Genomic DNA, 15,976 nt, shown 5'->3' with positions numbered 1-15,976 from the left:
ATTGAAGTAGTACCTACTATTATTACAACCACATTTTTTTTACATACAGTATCACAGTGCATATAACAATTACTTTAAAAAGATCCAGTAATAACAATCCATGTTAATTATCAAGATGTTTAATTGTTAAACATACAGTATGATGTATTAAACTAGTGTTAAATTGATACAGTCTCTCTGGACATGTTAAACTCAACTAATGAAATTAGTACAGTACTAGTAAATTAATCAGTAAATTAATGTTGAACTCATAATTCAACAAAATTCTACAATAACAAACAATGAATCAAGATAATTTCTTAATCTTTACATTGGAAAATGGGTCAGCAAAACAATGACAAAATGGAAATGTACTGTATTTATCAAGATCAAAAATGTGGACCAGAAAAATAAATGAAAAATAAAGACCTAGATTGGGTTTAACTGTGGCAGAGATGCCAGAAGTGCAGCCACGAGAAAAGCTATGGAAAGTTTCCCAGCTTGGGTTATATTAAATATCCAAAAGGAAAGGGAAATTGTAAATTGAAGATCCAGACAGGAAGATGGAAAAGTCTTTTCACTTAAAGTGAATACTTTTGCTTGTAAAGGTCTGCAGTTTTTTTTTTATCATTTTTTGTCAAACAGCATTTTATATTTCCTTGAGGGAGCGCCATGCCACTCATATGTTCCATTATTGCACTGGCTGGGATATTATGTTGCATGAATGTACATGAAAAAGATCTGCGACTGTAAAAATCAAGGTGGTCCAAAACATTCCTGAATTCTTAGTCCATGAGAAGAGAAGAGATGGATGTGCAGACATCAGCTGTATTCAGTTCAGCGCAACAGTTCAAGACTACACTGTAGCACTTCAGTCCTTATTTAATGTTGCACTATTTAAAATCTCTTTGTGACTTAAATTTCTCTCTTTTATATGCATACAGTTAGATCCAAAAGTCTGAGACCTTTTCATTAAAACCTGGAAATAAAAAGTAAAGAAAAAAGTTTCTGCCCCATTTCTAGGTCACTAATCATATTTGTGGCATCATGTTTACTCTTTTGTTCAAAAGTTCAGATTTCCTTGCTTCCACTGAAGAACACACGATGCTCTTTGGAAAATGGATGAGGTTTTGCACAAACTTGTAGAGTCCATGCCAGCTCGAGTTCATTCTGTTGTTAAAGTGAAAAGGGAACACATCAAATACTAAGAAAGTCTCAAATGTATGTACATTTTCAGTTCAACTTTTCACTCAAATTGATATGGTGATAATATAACTTGTATTGAAAAATCAGAAAAAATGCAAAATAGAAGTATTTTTACTACTAGTAAAAGACTTTTGGACCCCACTGTATATAAAGTGGCAGAAATGTACATGATTCTTTGAATATGTAATCTGTTAGCCAATCAAATTGTGTACTCTCTCTTTGTTTAACATTTAAATTGTCTGTTGTTTGCAGGTAAGCTGGTTTCACTGTAGTTCGCTGAGAGTTTTCTCTCTGAAACCCTCCTCCTCACCAGTACCACTTGTCTATAGTTGCTTCAAGAGGATTATATGCATGTCTAATTGTGCACACAGATCCAGTTAAAAAAAAAAAAAAAAAAGTCTTCCTATTTTTAGAAATAAATTTTCCAGTGCATTGTAATCTTAGTTTGAACAATCTAAATATCGATTCTTAAATCCCAAGATCGATCTTTCACTTTATGTGTCAACCCTCTATAATGCAAGTTGACAATTCACGTTTGCAACCAAATCTCACTCTATGTGACTAAAAATGTCTACACCGGCTTGTAAATGTTAAAATTTCACTCACCAGTGATTGAGTAGTATAATAGAGAAGTTATTAGCACAGCGGTCCTTTCACTGTGTGTTGAGAGTAAAAGTTCTGTGTGTCCAAAGACGAGATCCACGGATCCATATGTCATTGAATAATGTCTCTTTTAATATTCTTTCTGTTTTTTACAGTCAGTTGTTGATTAGTTACAACATAAAAAGAAACATTTTATTCTGATCACACATAGATGCGCTAAAGAAACCACGCACGTCTTCTCTCATTATATGCACTTACTGGCTGATACCGCTAATCTTAAAGAGACATTACTGATTAAGTACGTGTTCTACATATCAGTGTAAGTACTTGTAATTAGTACAAATTATTCAAGTAAAAAAAAAACAAACCTTATGCAACATAATATATGCAATTTCAAAACATTAATTGATGGGATAGACTGAATTTGAACCTTTTTCAAAATCTAAAATGTGACCAATTTGATGAAAAACCAATGATAAAATATCATTGGTAAAATGCATATTTCAAATTGTACCTAGAAGGGTTGCCTAGAAGGTTCCTTTATAATTAAGAGCATTAGCTGAGAGAGAATTTCTTTCATATGTAAGCAAAATGAAAATTGTAACAGAAATGTACCCATATGAATCGATATCGAATCGAATTGAGATCGGAATCTAATTGAATTGAGAGCTTGTGAATCGGAATCTAAATCAAATCGGGAAATTGATACAGATCAGTACGCAGCTCTAGCAAAAAGGTGTGCTAAAGTCAACTGATTTTAATATACTTATCTATCTCTGTGTAAAAATAAAATAATGGCACTGCCACCTTTCTCAGGATATTTATTTTTCCCTTTAGTTTTGGTCCAAATCATAGGCAAAAATTGTCATTTTGACTCCCTTCTTCAAAATAATGGATTACTCATTAAATATTGACCCAGGGCATTTAATATTTTGACTTTCATAATCATTTATTGTTTTTCTTTCTTTTTGGAAAAAGTATTAACAAAATTTCAAAAATGTGGTTGTATTTGACATGGAATAACCCAATGGCATTTGACATCACCGACGTCAAGTCTGTGTCATTACGCTTCTTGAGGTGGCAATTTTTGAATGTTTAAATTATTAAGAGATTTGTTAAGGTGGATGCCGAGGAGTGATGATCATTGACTATGTTTACATGGATACCAGAAAGCAGCTTATTGCGAGAAATCGGGTTATTTCGAGAAAGCAGCGTTCCCGCTTACATGCACTGTATAAGCGGCGTACTCTTACTCAGTCAGTTAGCAGATTTCTCCATAGCAACGTCATTTTCGTGCGACGCTGGTGTAAATAACAAACTTGGAATCCGAGGAAGACTTTGCCTTTTTATTCTCTGTTGCATCGCTTTACTTCCAGATATTTCAGAGTTGTTGCTGTGTTTGTTTCCTTAAATTTCTATTGCGACCTGCAGCGGAATTGCGCTGCAATTGTGGGGTTTTCCTCTTATGTGAAACTCAGGGATTCCCCTATGTGTCACTATATTGGCACCAGAGGTTTCTCATGGAAAGCAATGTGGTTACCAGCTGCATTGACATACAATATAGAGTATGTATAAGTTCTGCTTTGCATACTATATACAGTATATACAGTGTCATTTCCTTGATTACTGACTATAGGGGCTGATTCACGTTAGTTTTTCATGTTCCATGCTCACACTCCATGGAAAGCAGAGCCAGTCACCAATCAGTCAAGTCGTTATTTATAGCACTTCTCAACAGAGTCATATAGTTGATGTGTAAATTGAGACTCTTCCTCTGGATATGGCCCCAAAGCATGCCCAACTCTGACCCTGAGCCATGGCCACTGTAAAGTTGAGCTTGACTTGTCACACATGTTGAACACACAAAAATGCAGACACAAGATAACAAATGCAGGACACGCAATTGCCTCTGCAACTGTCCGTCTCGACAAACTTTCTCAGAATTTTTTTTAAAGTATACTGTTTAAAGTGCAGTGGCCATTATTGGGGTGGTACCCTTGTTTTGGGTATGTATTTGTACACTATAGGAGACAAAAAGGTTGTTTTTTTGTTGTTCCCAGAGCAACAAAACATATAATTGAACATTGAATAGGTCCTTGGGTACAAACATGTATTATGTTCCCAAAACAAGTTATACATTTTAACTAGAGGCACAGAAAGGGGCCTCTTGAGGGTACCACCTCAGTGACAGCCCTTATACATTAAACAGTAAAAAAATTCTGAGAGTGTACATAGAAAAAAAGAAATAAATAAGGCCAAATGAGTGAAAGGAACACTTAATAAAAGTGAGCAGTCTGTAGTCAACTGATAGGTGAAGCCGTCTAGTGGTTATGTGATTATTGGAGAAGAGTGAACAGCCAAGGTGAGGTTCCCACAGCCTTATCCAATGACCACTGCCCTGCCAGCAGAATCCTGAGGTGCAAAAGGGCTGACTTACAGAATCTGAGCCAGTTGCAACTAATCTTCAAGGCATTTAGGCCATTGACCGCTTTGATACATCAGTGCTGTATCTGAACTACTTTCATTTTGAGTTCTCTGGGAAGGCTTAGTAATTTTTTTGTGTGTATTCAACTATTGTTGAGCAGAAAATGCAACTGAGAGTAACAGGTTGATGTAACCAAAACAATGTGATTCATGAGGCAGCCTAACATCTAAATTATGTGAGACCGGGGCTTGTTGTCACAGTTTTTACTCCAGTAAATATTTAACAAATTTATAACATACAAAAATATTGAAACTAAGCAGGACTAAGCCTGACCTTTTGTCCTAAGACCACATTAATTTCCATTGTAAGTGCCTAACTGTAACCAAGATTTTTTCTTTTTTTTTTTTCTTTTTTTTTTTAAGTAAACAAGGGACAATTTGAGTATATACAGTACTGTGCAAAAGTTTTAGGCACTTGTGAAAAATGTTGCATAGTGAGGATATCTTCAAAAATAATGACATAAATAGTTTTCATTTATCACTTAATGTCATACAAAGTCCAGTAAACATAAAAAAGACTAAATCAATATTCAGTGTGACCACATTTGCCTTTAAAACAGCACCAATTCTCCTAGGTACACCTGGACACAGTTTTTCTTGCTTGTTGGCAGATAGGATGTTCCAAGCTTCTTGGAGAATTCACCACAGTTCTTTTATCTATTTAGGCTGTCTCAATTGCGTCTGTCTCTTTATGTAATCTCAGACTGACACAATGTTCAGTGGGGGGCTTTGTGAGGGCTATGCCATCTGTTGCAGGGTTCCCTGTTCTTCTATTCTAATCTTTTCTATTTGAAATGTTTGGGAGTCTAACATTTATATTTCCTATTGACACACTAAAGCTGAAGATATAAATAACTATCTTAAGACAAATGTTTATGTGAAACATCTTATGTGCCTAAGACTTTTGCACAGTACTGTATATATATATATATATATATATATATATATATATATATATATAAACCGATCAGCCACAACATTAAAACCACCTGCCTAATATTGTGTAGGTCCCCCCTGTGTCACCAAAACAGCGCAACCCGCATCTTAGGATAGCTCTTAGGATAGCATTCTGAGACAATTACAATTGTCTCAGAGTGCTTATCTGAGTTACTGTAGACTTTTTTTGCTTTGGCACCATTCGGAGTAAATTCTAGAGACTGTTGTGCGTGAAAATTCCAGGAGATACAGAAATACTCAAACCAGCCCATCTGGCACCAACAATCATGCCACGGTCCAAATCTGAGATCACATCTTTTCCCCATTCTGATGGTTGATGTGAACATTAACTGAAGCTCCTGACCCATATCTGCATGATTTTATGCACTGCACTGCTGCCACACGATTGGCTGATTAGATAATCGCATGGATGATTGTTGGTGCCAGATGGGCTGGTTTGAGTATTTCTGTAACTGTTGATCTCCTGGGATTTTCACACACAACAGTCTCTAGAATTGACTCAGAATGGTGCCAAAAACAAAAAACATCCAGTGAGTGGCAGTTCTGCAGATGGAAACGCCTTGCCAAAACAATATATATATATATATATATATATATATATATATATATATATATATATATATATATATATATATATATATATATTTTTTTTTTTTTTTTTTTTTTTTTTAATTTTTTTGTGGTAATCACCATTTTGCCACAAAAGCTGTCGATTGAGCTGAACTTGTATTGAACCTGTAATATTCTTTTAAGGGTCAAATCAGTTAGCATATCTTCGCTTTTTGCATAGTGTAGATAATTATGGTTGCCTTCTTTTTGCCCTTGCTCTTTCAAACAAAATTTTTACTGAGTAATTTTCTTCTTAATTTAATGGCTCTTTATTTTATGAGTCTACAATAACAGACTTCTGTGGTCTTACTATTTCTTATGAGTGATCTTTGGTTCAAAGTTGGAAAGGAGCATAGAGTAAGCCCAAACACAATGGCTGTTGACAGACAACATTCCAAAGGTGCCATCTCCAGTCATCCACATTCTCATGCCATTAATCTTTGCAGTCATGGGGGGATTCCCACTGCTCGTGCTTCATATCCCCCCTGCTCACACAATAATGCTTGTGCATCATGCAACTGCTTTGACAAATTATTTTATGTTAAGTGCCATAAATTGCACAGCCTTTATACATTTATACTTTATACTTACTATACTTTACACTTTATAGTCAAATGTTTGGACAAACATGATTAAATGTATGTTTCTTGGGACCTTTAAAATCTTTTGATCTAAAAGCATATACTTAAATGATTGAAGTTAGTTTTGTAGACAAATGAAAATTGTGCCTACTTATGACTTTTATTACAAAACTAAAATTTTAATTTTAAGGAAAAGCAGCCAATTAATGTCCAGCATACTCTGAAAAAATAATAAAATAATGGTTTTGTGGTGAAGTAAATATGGCAGAAAAGATTAAGTATTTTCTAGATTAAATATGTTAGATTAAGTGTGAATTTAAAAATATCAAGTAAATTCTACATTTGTACTTAAATTCAAACTTGTAAAAATGTATGCTCTATGTTATAAGTAAACATTCTTCATGATTGTTTGTTATCTTTACAATGTGTCATTATGTATCAATCCTAAAGTAGAAAACCTTGTTATATTTATTCGCTAATTTGAGTAAATTTCACATGTAAATAAGTACATTTTAATACATTTTTCAAAGCTGGTGTTCCAAGCATGCACTGGCCATGAATAATTAATGAGCTTGCATGGTTTCACTATTTGCAAGGTTATTCACACTGTTTTTATTGTTGATTTTGTTGTTACGTTTGGTAACGTCTTGTTTTTTCTGAAGTTTGCATTTCATTTTCTACTCAAAATTACCTGTTCATGATTGGAAAAAAATATCTTTTGATTTTTAACGTCATTGTGTTTTGCACACCAAGTGTTGAGGTCTGCGTGCGCAGCCCTGTATCTTGTTTTTATCTGCAGTAATGCAAGTTGATGTTGTCCAATATACTATGGCATGCATTAAGCTTCCCTGTGAAAGGCATCCATATGTTATGTGGTACATGATTAAACATTTGTTTATAAGGAAAGTTCAAAATGTAAAATATTCCAATAAATTTTTAAGTACCATGTACATCAGATTTTTAAGTAAAAGTTACTCAAATGTATTAACTATATTAACTGAAATGTTTAAGTTAAATTGACTCACTTTAATCATTATGTCATTAAGTTAAGCAGATTTTACATAATTTTATACCATTCAAATTTACTTAGAAAAACTGTGTGCAAAAACTTGAGAAATAAAAATTAAGTAACTTTTACTAGTAATTTTTTATTTACTCCTTCAATACTGTTTAAAAAGCATCTCAGGATGCACCTTATGAAGTTGGTTGAGAGAATGATCAGAGTGTGAAGAGTTGTATCTAGACAAAGTGTTGCTACTTTTAAGTATTTTTAAAGTATAAAGTAACATTTGTTTTTAGTTTAAATAAGTATTTTTTGTATTTCATGTGGTTTCATTTTTCATAATGAATATATATATATATAATAAAATAATAAGAACAAAATATTGCAAAACTAATTTTAAGAGTTAGATCAGATAGATATAGCCTCTTAAAGGTAATGTGTGCAGAGTGACAGTTTTTACAGTGTGATTCCCATATTCTGTTTGTGTTAATATACTAGTTTTGATGATGTTATTACTATTCTAAAATGTGGGAAACAGTATTAATAAAAAACTGAGCAGGTGTGTTCAAACTTTTTACAAGTAGCTAGTGTATACATATAAAAATTAATTGTGTTTATTGTGTTATCAAACTTTTTTTTTCTTTTTTTCTTTTTTTTTTTTTACTTTTGAATAATGGTGAATTGTACCTTTCAATGCTAATGACATTTTTTTTCTCTTAACTGATATTGCACTAATTACAATTTCAGACACTACTAGGAACTGTGCTGTGCCAAACATGTTGGATTTTGAGCACATTTTAGAACCTACCTTTCTGATTTAGTATTTTTGAAATATAACCCTGCAAAGCTTAAACATACATGTAGCCTATGTTGCATTTGAGATAAAACTTTCATTTAGTTCCTTAACATAGTGCACCCCCTGTGAAATTCTGACAAAGAAGTTAGTGTTTAGAAAGTTTGTGGCATTCTTCATGCACCTGCTGTAACAGTTAAATGACATACTAAATTGAAATATAGGGAATATTAAAAATTGTAGGGACTGATGCATGTTATAAGTGCATATGCATGCACTAAATCAATAAGCTAGGCCTACTTCAAAAGTAAACCCCTCACTCTGAATGCGCGCGTCTCCAAATGGCAAATGCGCGTTCATTCTGGAGCTCGTGCAGTAGACTACGGATAGTGCGAATGGGTCACTCTCCACACGCTGTGCCCAGTACGGCCCCTGACCGGGGCCCCCGGCAATCGCAAAGCTCTCGGTCTCCTAATCACTTTCTCTCGTACCTTTCTGAAGAAGCAGTATGGAGTTACGTCAGAGCACCGGGTGAAAGTGCTGGCCAAGCAAATAAGCCGCTGAGGAGCTATTTGTAGGCATCGCTGCCAAACGCGGACTGCTCACTCTTGTGCGATCAATGCTTTAAACTTGCTATACAACACTTAGAAGCAGCATGCATTACATTTCTTTGTTGCTTCGGAATGTTTGTGCTTGGAGATCTCGACTTTAATCCTTGGATGACCGGCAGCCGGTGCAGTTAGGTCAAATTCGAATTCAAAATTTAAATTCAAAGATTCGGATTCTAAAACAAAGCAACACGTCAGACTGAAAACCCGATTCACGATGAGGATTCTGCGCGTCTCAGCACACAGAACATCACTTTTTATCATCACTTTTGGTTAGAGCTTTCTGATCTTTCTGCTCTGAAATCAACATGCCTCACACTCGCAATAGGAACCCGAGTCCAATCCCAGAGGTGACATGGGACACTGGATTGAAAGAGATGAACGAGACCTGGAAGGGAGCTATTGCCTGTTTGGGAGTTGCTGTCTTTTTTGTCATGACAATTGGGATAATTTATTGGCAAGTTGTGGATCAGCCCAACAAGAACTGGATCCTCAAGGGGAGTTTTAGTGGGCTTATTTGGGAGAGACGGACGCAAACTCTGGTCATTCAGACACTGACTGAAGATAAGACGTTTGCGGAGATTGACGTGGGGAATGTGGGGAACCCTGATATTGAGGTTCCATTTGTGAGGAACATGTGCTGGCTCAACAAAACCGAATTCTGCTACACGTGGGATTCGGTGGCAGAGGTGAAGATATCTCTGGAAACAGAGGAGGAATCAGATACTGAGTGCTACAGTGTAACATGGACTCCAATTCACTGTCATGTGGACCTAAAGGTACAATGTCTTAAGAATACATTTAAATTATTGTTTCACAGTCTTGATTAAGATTTTTGGAAAAACATTTTAATTTGACTTCATTGCTGCATTGGACATTAATTGTATTTATATTTAATTAGTGGCCACTTTTATGTGACTTAAAAAAGTATAATGGGTTTTATAGGTTATTATTAGCTTATAATAGTGCTATTATAATGTTATGAATCAAAAACTTTGAACTTTGCCTTTCTTCTGCCAAAAAAAAAAAAAAAATCTCTCTATATATATTTTTGAAGAAATATTCCGGGGTAGCCTATAAAAAAGTTAAACTCAATCAACTGCTTGAGTGGCATCATTTTGATCACCACAAAAATTTAATTTGACTTGTCCCCAACTTTTCTTTATTAGAAGCAAAAATCTGGGTTCTAGTGAGGCACTTACGATGGAAGTGAATGGTGCCAATCAGTAAATGTAAAAATACTCACTGTTTCAAGAGTATAGCCACAATACATAAAAATATGCGTGTTAACGTGATTTTAGCATGATAAAATCACTTACTAACCTTTTCTGTGTAAAGTTAAATCCAATTTAACAACTTTGTTGCCATGACGATATAAGGCGTGAAGCCTAAAACCCTAAAACCAACAGAAAAACGATGATTTTAACAACTTTATAGCACACATTTCTGCCTTTAAACCAGGGGTGTCAAACTTGGTTCCTGGAGCGCCACAGTCCAGCAGAGTTTAGCTCCAACCCTAATTAAACACACCTGAAGCAGCTAATCAAGATCTTCAGGAGTGCTTGAAGATTACAAGGAGGCATTTTTGGAGCAGGGCTGCGACTAAACTCTGCAGGGCTGCGGCCCTCCAGTAACTGAGTTTGACACCCCTGCTTCAAACCCTCCAAAAATTTGACCTCCATTGTAAGTTCCTCACTGTAATCCCGATTTTTGCTTCTTCTTTTTTTTTAAATCAAAGCAGGGACAAGTCAAAAAAAGTTTTGTTTTTGTTTTTTGTGGAAATCAACATTATGCCGCAAATGTCATTGATTGAGTTCAAATTGTACTGATCCTGGATTATTCCTTTAAAGCAGCGTATAAAGTTCACACGACTGAAATATCCACTTTAGACAAAGATGCATTTCACAGATTTCCAATGAGACAAAGTTGTTCTTTGTTCAGTGAGAACTTAATCTTAATGCACTTCAGAAGTTTTCAACAATTAATCCCTTCATGTCCCACATTTCCTACTTCAGTAATGCTTTGTCATGTGTTATTTCAAATTTAAAAAATAACGCCTAAAAAAACTCTTTCGCCCCCTTGTGGTCCAAGGTTTGTAACCGCTAGAGCAACGCAAAAGTGTACATAATGTATGTACAACGGGACCACATGTTGGCCATGCGTTGGCGAAGTGCTCGCGTCTGCGTACTTGCGTGAATTGTTTTCAACAATTAATCCCTTTATGTCCCACATTTCCTACTTCAGTAATGCTTTGTCATGTGTTATTTCAAATTTAAGCTTAAATTTAAGCACGTAAGTACGTGAATGTAGACGCATCTTGTTATGCAAGCTCGATTTCACGCATTGTGAAATGTGACAGGGCACAATTCATAACCTAACATAAGCACACGCTGTATTCTCAGCATTGCCGCAAGGGGCGCTACAGCGGATTTTATTTTTTCAATCAACAACTGTCATGGCGGAGCAGCAATTTGAGGAGAGTCTTGCTGAACAAATTAGATTATACAAACATATATTTCTGTCATCTTTTCAGCAAATACAAAAGCACACTCCTCAACTGTCAACATGTTGACTCCACCACATCTGGTTTCGTGGCGCCTAAAAAACTCTTTCGCCCCCTTGTGGTCCAAGGTTTGTAACCGCCAGAGCAACGCAAGAGTGCACATAATGTATGTACAACGGGACTACGTGTTGGCCATGTGTTGGCGAAGCGCTCGTGTCTGTGTACTTGCGTGAAGTATGTTTGGTCCCAGTGTTGCCAACTTAGCAACTTTGTCGCTAGATTTAGCAACTTTTTGACCCTCTTAGCGAGTAAAAGAGCCATCTAGCGACTAGCGACAATTTTAGTGACTTTTGTAGTCTGCTTTAGCGACATTCTTCCACATCTAGTGACACAAAAAACATCAGCTCTATCGTGAATGATGTCTCACTCTGTGTTCAAGCGCCCCCTGTGTTTCAAGTTATATGACTGACCTGCATGCAATCAGCAGTTGGATTTATGTACATACGTATGTTCTATAAATCGAATGACTGATGAGCTTACGTGTTGTTGGTATTTGTTGTGTCAATCTCAACCTCAATTCACATGCATGCTCTTCGTTTAGAAAAGTCAGCCTACTGCGATAGAAGAGCACTGAGAAATTATCTAGCAGGGCGAGAGAGAGAAAGAGAAAGAGAGAGAGAATGGATATGAACCCCTGATCTATAATAAAGTGTAGAGATAAGTGATATGAACAGATGAGGTGTCACTGTCAAAAATGATTGTGACACAGTAACACTGGCACAAGTAATACACACTGATGGTTCAGCATCACACAACAGATATGTTCAAAAATAAGATATATTACATATTATCTCCAAAAGAGCTCCACGTGAGGCATTATAAGGCATATAGATCATGTTTGAATATAAATAATAATAAATAATATCCCCAACGCTACACCGCTGCCTACCCCTGGTTACTATTGCTAGGATAATTTTGGACTTTGTCATTGTTCAATAATGCAGTTTAATTACAAATCATAATAAACAAAAAATAATTTAGTGATAGTTAAATGATTAGTAGTTAAATACTAATTGTTAAATCATTAGTTCAATAATAAAAAAAAGGGTTCTACACCTTTAAAGAACTGTCGTAGCTCTTTACGCCAGTTCATTTACATATGTAAATTTGACTTCTTATGTAATAAATTACGTCATCACGTGATTGAGCTACTTTTAGACATTTCAGCAAGCCTTTGGCGACTTTCCGTGAGAAATAGTTGGCAACACTGTTTGGGCCTTAAGAACACTTTTCAGTCAATTCCTTGGATGTTCAGGTTCTGTACCTACTTTCATGTGTTATGAGAGCAGAAAACTGCTTAGCTGGAGATGCATGAACTGTGCTGTTGTGAACAGATTATGCTCACTCATGGAGACCTGATAGGATCTATCTGAAGGTGCTCTATTAATAAATGTATAATTAGATCTTTCATGTGTATAAAGCTTTATATGCAATAAACTAAGCAGCAAATATACAGCAGTAATTTTTATTGCATAAATAAACATGTTATGATTGATAAAATGTGTTCACCTACATTTCCTTTCTGAAAGTAATGTGTTGTATAGGAGGCTAGCTAAAATTTGATGTGTAAAATTTGAAATTTGATTTGAAATTCTGTATGATGATTGGTTGGTATATGGGAATAAAAATTGTATCTTCTCGCACAAGCCAAGTTTTACAAGACCTCACAATTTCGCCATCTTGTACAAATTATTACGAGTTGTCATGAGACTATATTGGACATCCACTGATTGTTTGTCTATTGAATTATCTCTATCTCTCTCAGGACTGTTTCTCCATGGTGAATATTTCGTGGTATGGAGGTGCCAGTGTCCGAGCGCACAACTGGCCGATAAACGAGGCCAACATTTCCATGCAACCCTTTACAGTCAGCGACCTTCGGGACAACCCCTCTGGCTTCGGATCAGTTTTAGAGCGCTACTTCCTGGGATCTTCAGGTAAGCAAGAGAGCTCCATATCACCAACTGTCACCCCCCTCATTCAATTAGATCGCACTGTTCTTTCACACATTGTTGACAAGTCCGGACACGTATCCACATGTGACTATGTACACAATGCAAAACTGCCTCTGGCCTGAGATCATGGGGACCTACTGTACATAGAGAGCGTAACACAATACGGACGGTCACTTATGCTTGGTGAAAGATTGCAAAACAAAAGGACAGCAGACTTGTGTCTTCAGTAAAGCCATTGGTATCTGTCAGCAGTTGCCTCATGTTTCTGTTGAGAGTTAATTAAACAAACAAGGCAAGATGCAGATTTAAATAACTAGTGTGTTTATGTCTGGCTTTTAGTTTGACTTGAGGGAGGATGACTATATGTATGACTGTAACATCCATCTATATGTAGACGGATGTTTATGGACAGATGCATAGTGCTTGCAGACATTCTTTGAGCCACTTTCTTAAATTTTTTGCGATGTAGACTTATTTCACAATGGATGACAAATTGCAAGTTTTTAGAAATTTTTGCAGAATTAAAGAAAACCCAATGAAATTGTTTAACGAGCACAGTTTTCTTCCCTGTGTTGACATTTCCTATATATCAAAGATACATCAAAGGGCTTGTGCCTTTTTCAAAAACAACCAATACCTTTAGTTTACGTCACAGCCCAGCAAAATCACACTTGACAGCTTGTACCTTGGATGACAGTTCCAGAATGAATGCATTTGAGCCACTTCCTTTGCAACCAAGTAATGGTTGGTAAAGGAAATGAAGTACAAGGGTTAGTGTCATTCACCACTTATGTTTCCGGCCTTGCTCTGTCCAGACGCCACTCAGCCCTGCCCTGCTCGCCACATACCCCCATCGCCAATCTCAGGCCAGGGAATTCTCCGGGCTGTGACCTACTACGCCCCCACCCCTTTTCTAGGGAGGGAGCGTTGGCGCGTCAGGATGGTCTCTGGATACAACCCGCACGTGCCTGGGGTGGGGGGTGGGGGGGTGGGGGGCAGAATAGAGAGAAAGAGAAGAAAGCAGAGAGAGGAGAGTGAGAGAAGGGAGAGACGGGCTCGCCGGCCCCAGACTGGTCCTCAGCCACTCTTCCGCCCCCAGGCAGACGACAGCGGTTCCTCCACCTCTCGGTGGATGACAGCAACTCCTCTGTCCCCTGGCGAATGGCAACGGCTCCTCCTCTTCCCGGTGGACGGCTGCGGCGAGGACTCCTCGACAGCGCATCCTTCCTCCTTCCCGGGTTTTGGCACTAGTGTAACGATTCAAGGAATGCATGGGCAAGGAAGAAGCTGGGACCAGCTTAACAAACACGTAGACATTTATTTACACACACATTTTTCACTGTTACAAACATTGTCGGCTTTTGTGTTCAATACATAAACACAAACACACACAGGTCCGTGTGTCTCTCTCTCCCTGTCTGCCGCTGTCTCCTCTCCTTATATACTCCCACGGCCCTTCACTGGAACGCAAGACCGGTGTGGCACACAGGTGGAACTCATTTACCTCTTATATTCCCGGCCTCGCTCCGCCCAGACACCTCTCGGCCCCGCCCTGCTCGCCACAGTTAACTTAGTGCGATTAATTATATAAAAAAGAATGTGTTCAAAATGTAACAATTAATCATTCCCCCTGACCGTATGTAAATATTGTAATAAAAGTATGTATTTTTTTTACCATTGGAGCAATTCAAGCTCGAAGTACATGTAACTTCATGTTTTTACAAGCCGCGTAAACAGGGGGCAGTTAGAGCGCCTAAACAAACCTCACAAGCAGCGCAGCCACAGAGTAAGAGCCAGTCAAACAAGATGCATTCTCGACAGCTGGACAAAGCACAATAGAATACAGGGACGTGATCTTTAAAGTTTTAACTACTTTTAACTTGACACAAAGTCCTAAAAACGCTGTGTTTAAGATGCTGAAAACTAGTAAGAACACACTGTTGACACAATGATCGACAATTCAATTTAAAATTGAAATATGTAAAATTGCTAACAGTTGTCAACTTTTAAGAGTACACTAGTGTAGGAAATTAGCAACTTTGTGGCAGGGTATATTTACAACTTCCAGCATTCATCACCAATTGTATGTAGGATTTTATATGTAAATAATTAGTTTAGGAATATTGGCCGCGTTCGACCACCATTATATGAAGGATAAATGACAAATGATCAGATTAGAAATCTGAATTAGAATTATTCACCATTAAATATGTAATACAACAGGCTCATTGTATTTGCTTACAATTTTTATGCAAAGAATTTTAGCTCAAGAAGGGAATTATGATTAATTCAGGGAATATTGACAGAATTAAGGTGTACGTCTAATCACTCGGCCATGCTGAGTTAATTTGATGCATCTGTTAACTCTTTAGAGTAATACTATTCTCATGGCCATTGACAATAATATTACAAATATGTTGAAATATTGTTTGAGCATGGAGCGTAGATCTTAAGAATCAATTGACGAGATTATTTAATCAAAATATACCACAGTCAAATCCTCTTTGAATACAAACAAGACTTTATTGCTAATCTACAACATCAAACTAAACTATCACACATAGACAAACATAAAAACAGGTTGGTGAGTGAGCTGTAACAGAAGGTGAATGGAAATGATCTGTAACAGAGAAAA

General features: G+C 36.7%; 1 protein-coding gene across 2 annotated transcripts in view; it reads left to right on the top strand.

The window, feature by feature from the left end:
* The first annotated feature begins 8,800 nt into the window (after positions 1-8,800).
* Positions 8,801-15,976, top strand: part of LOC127435638 (SITS-binding protein-like) — a 54,139-nt gene continuing 46,963 nt past the window's right edge. For both annotated transcript variants that reach the window (XR_007896271.1, XM_051689248.1), the window contains exons 1-2: positions 8,801-9,602; positions 13,152-13,323. Coding sequence is in view for 1 of the 2 variants with exons in the window: in XM_051689248.1 (XP_051545208.1) it covers positions 9,132-9,602; positions 13,152-13,323 (643 nt within the window). In the remaining variant the exon portion in view is untranslated. The remainder of the gene's footprint in view (positions 9,603-13,151; positions 13,324-15,976) is intronic.

Source organism: Myxocyprinus asiaticus, chromosome 46 (genome assembly GCF_019703515.2).
Source record: "Myxocyprinus asiaticus isolate MX2 ecotype Aquarium Trade chromosome 46, UBuf_Myxa_2, whole genome shotgun sequence".
Lineage (NCBI taxonomy): Eukaryota > Metazoa > Chordata > Actinopteri > Cypriniformes > Catostomidae > Myxocyprinus > Myxocyprinus asiaticus.
Note: the sequence above shows the minus strand (reverse complement) of the source record. Positions and strands in the feature narration are given on the sequence as shown.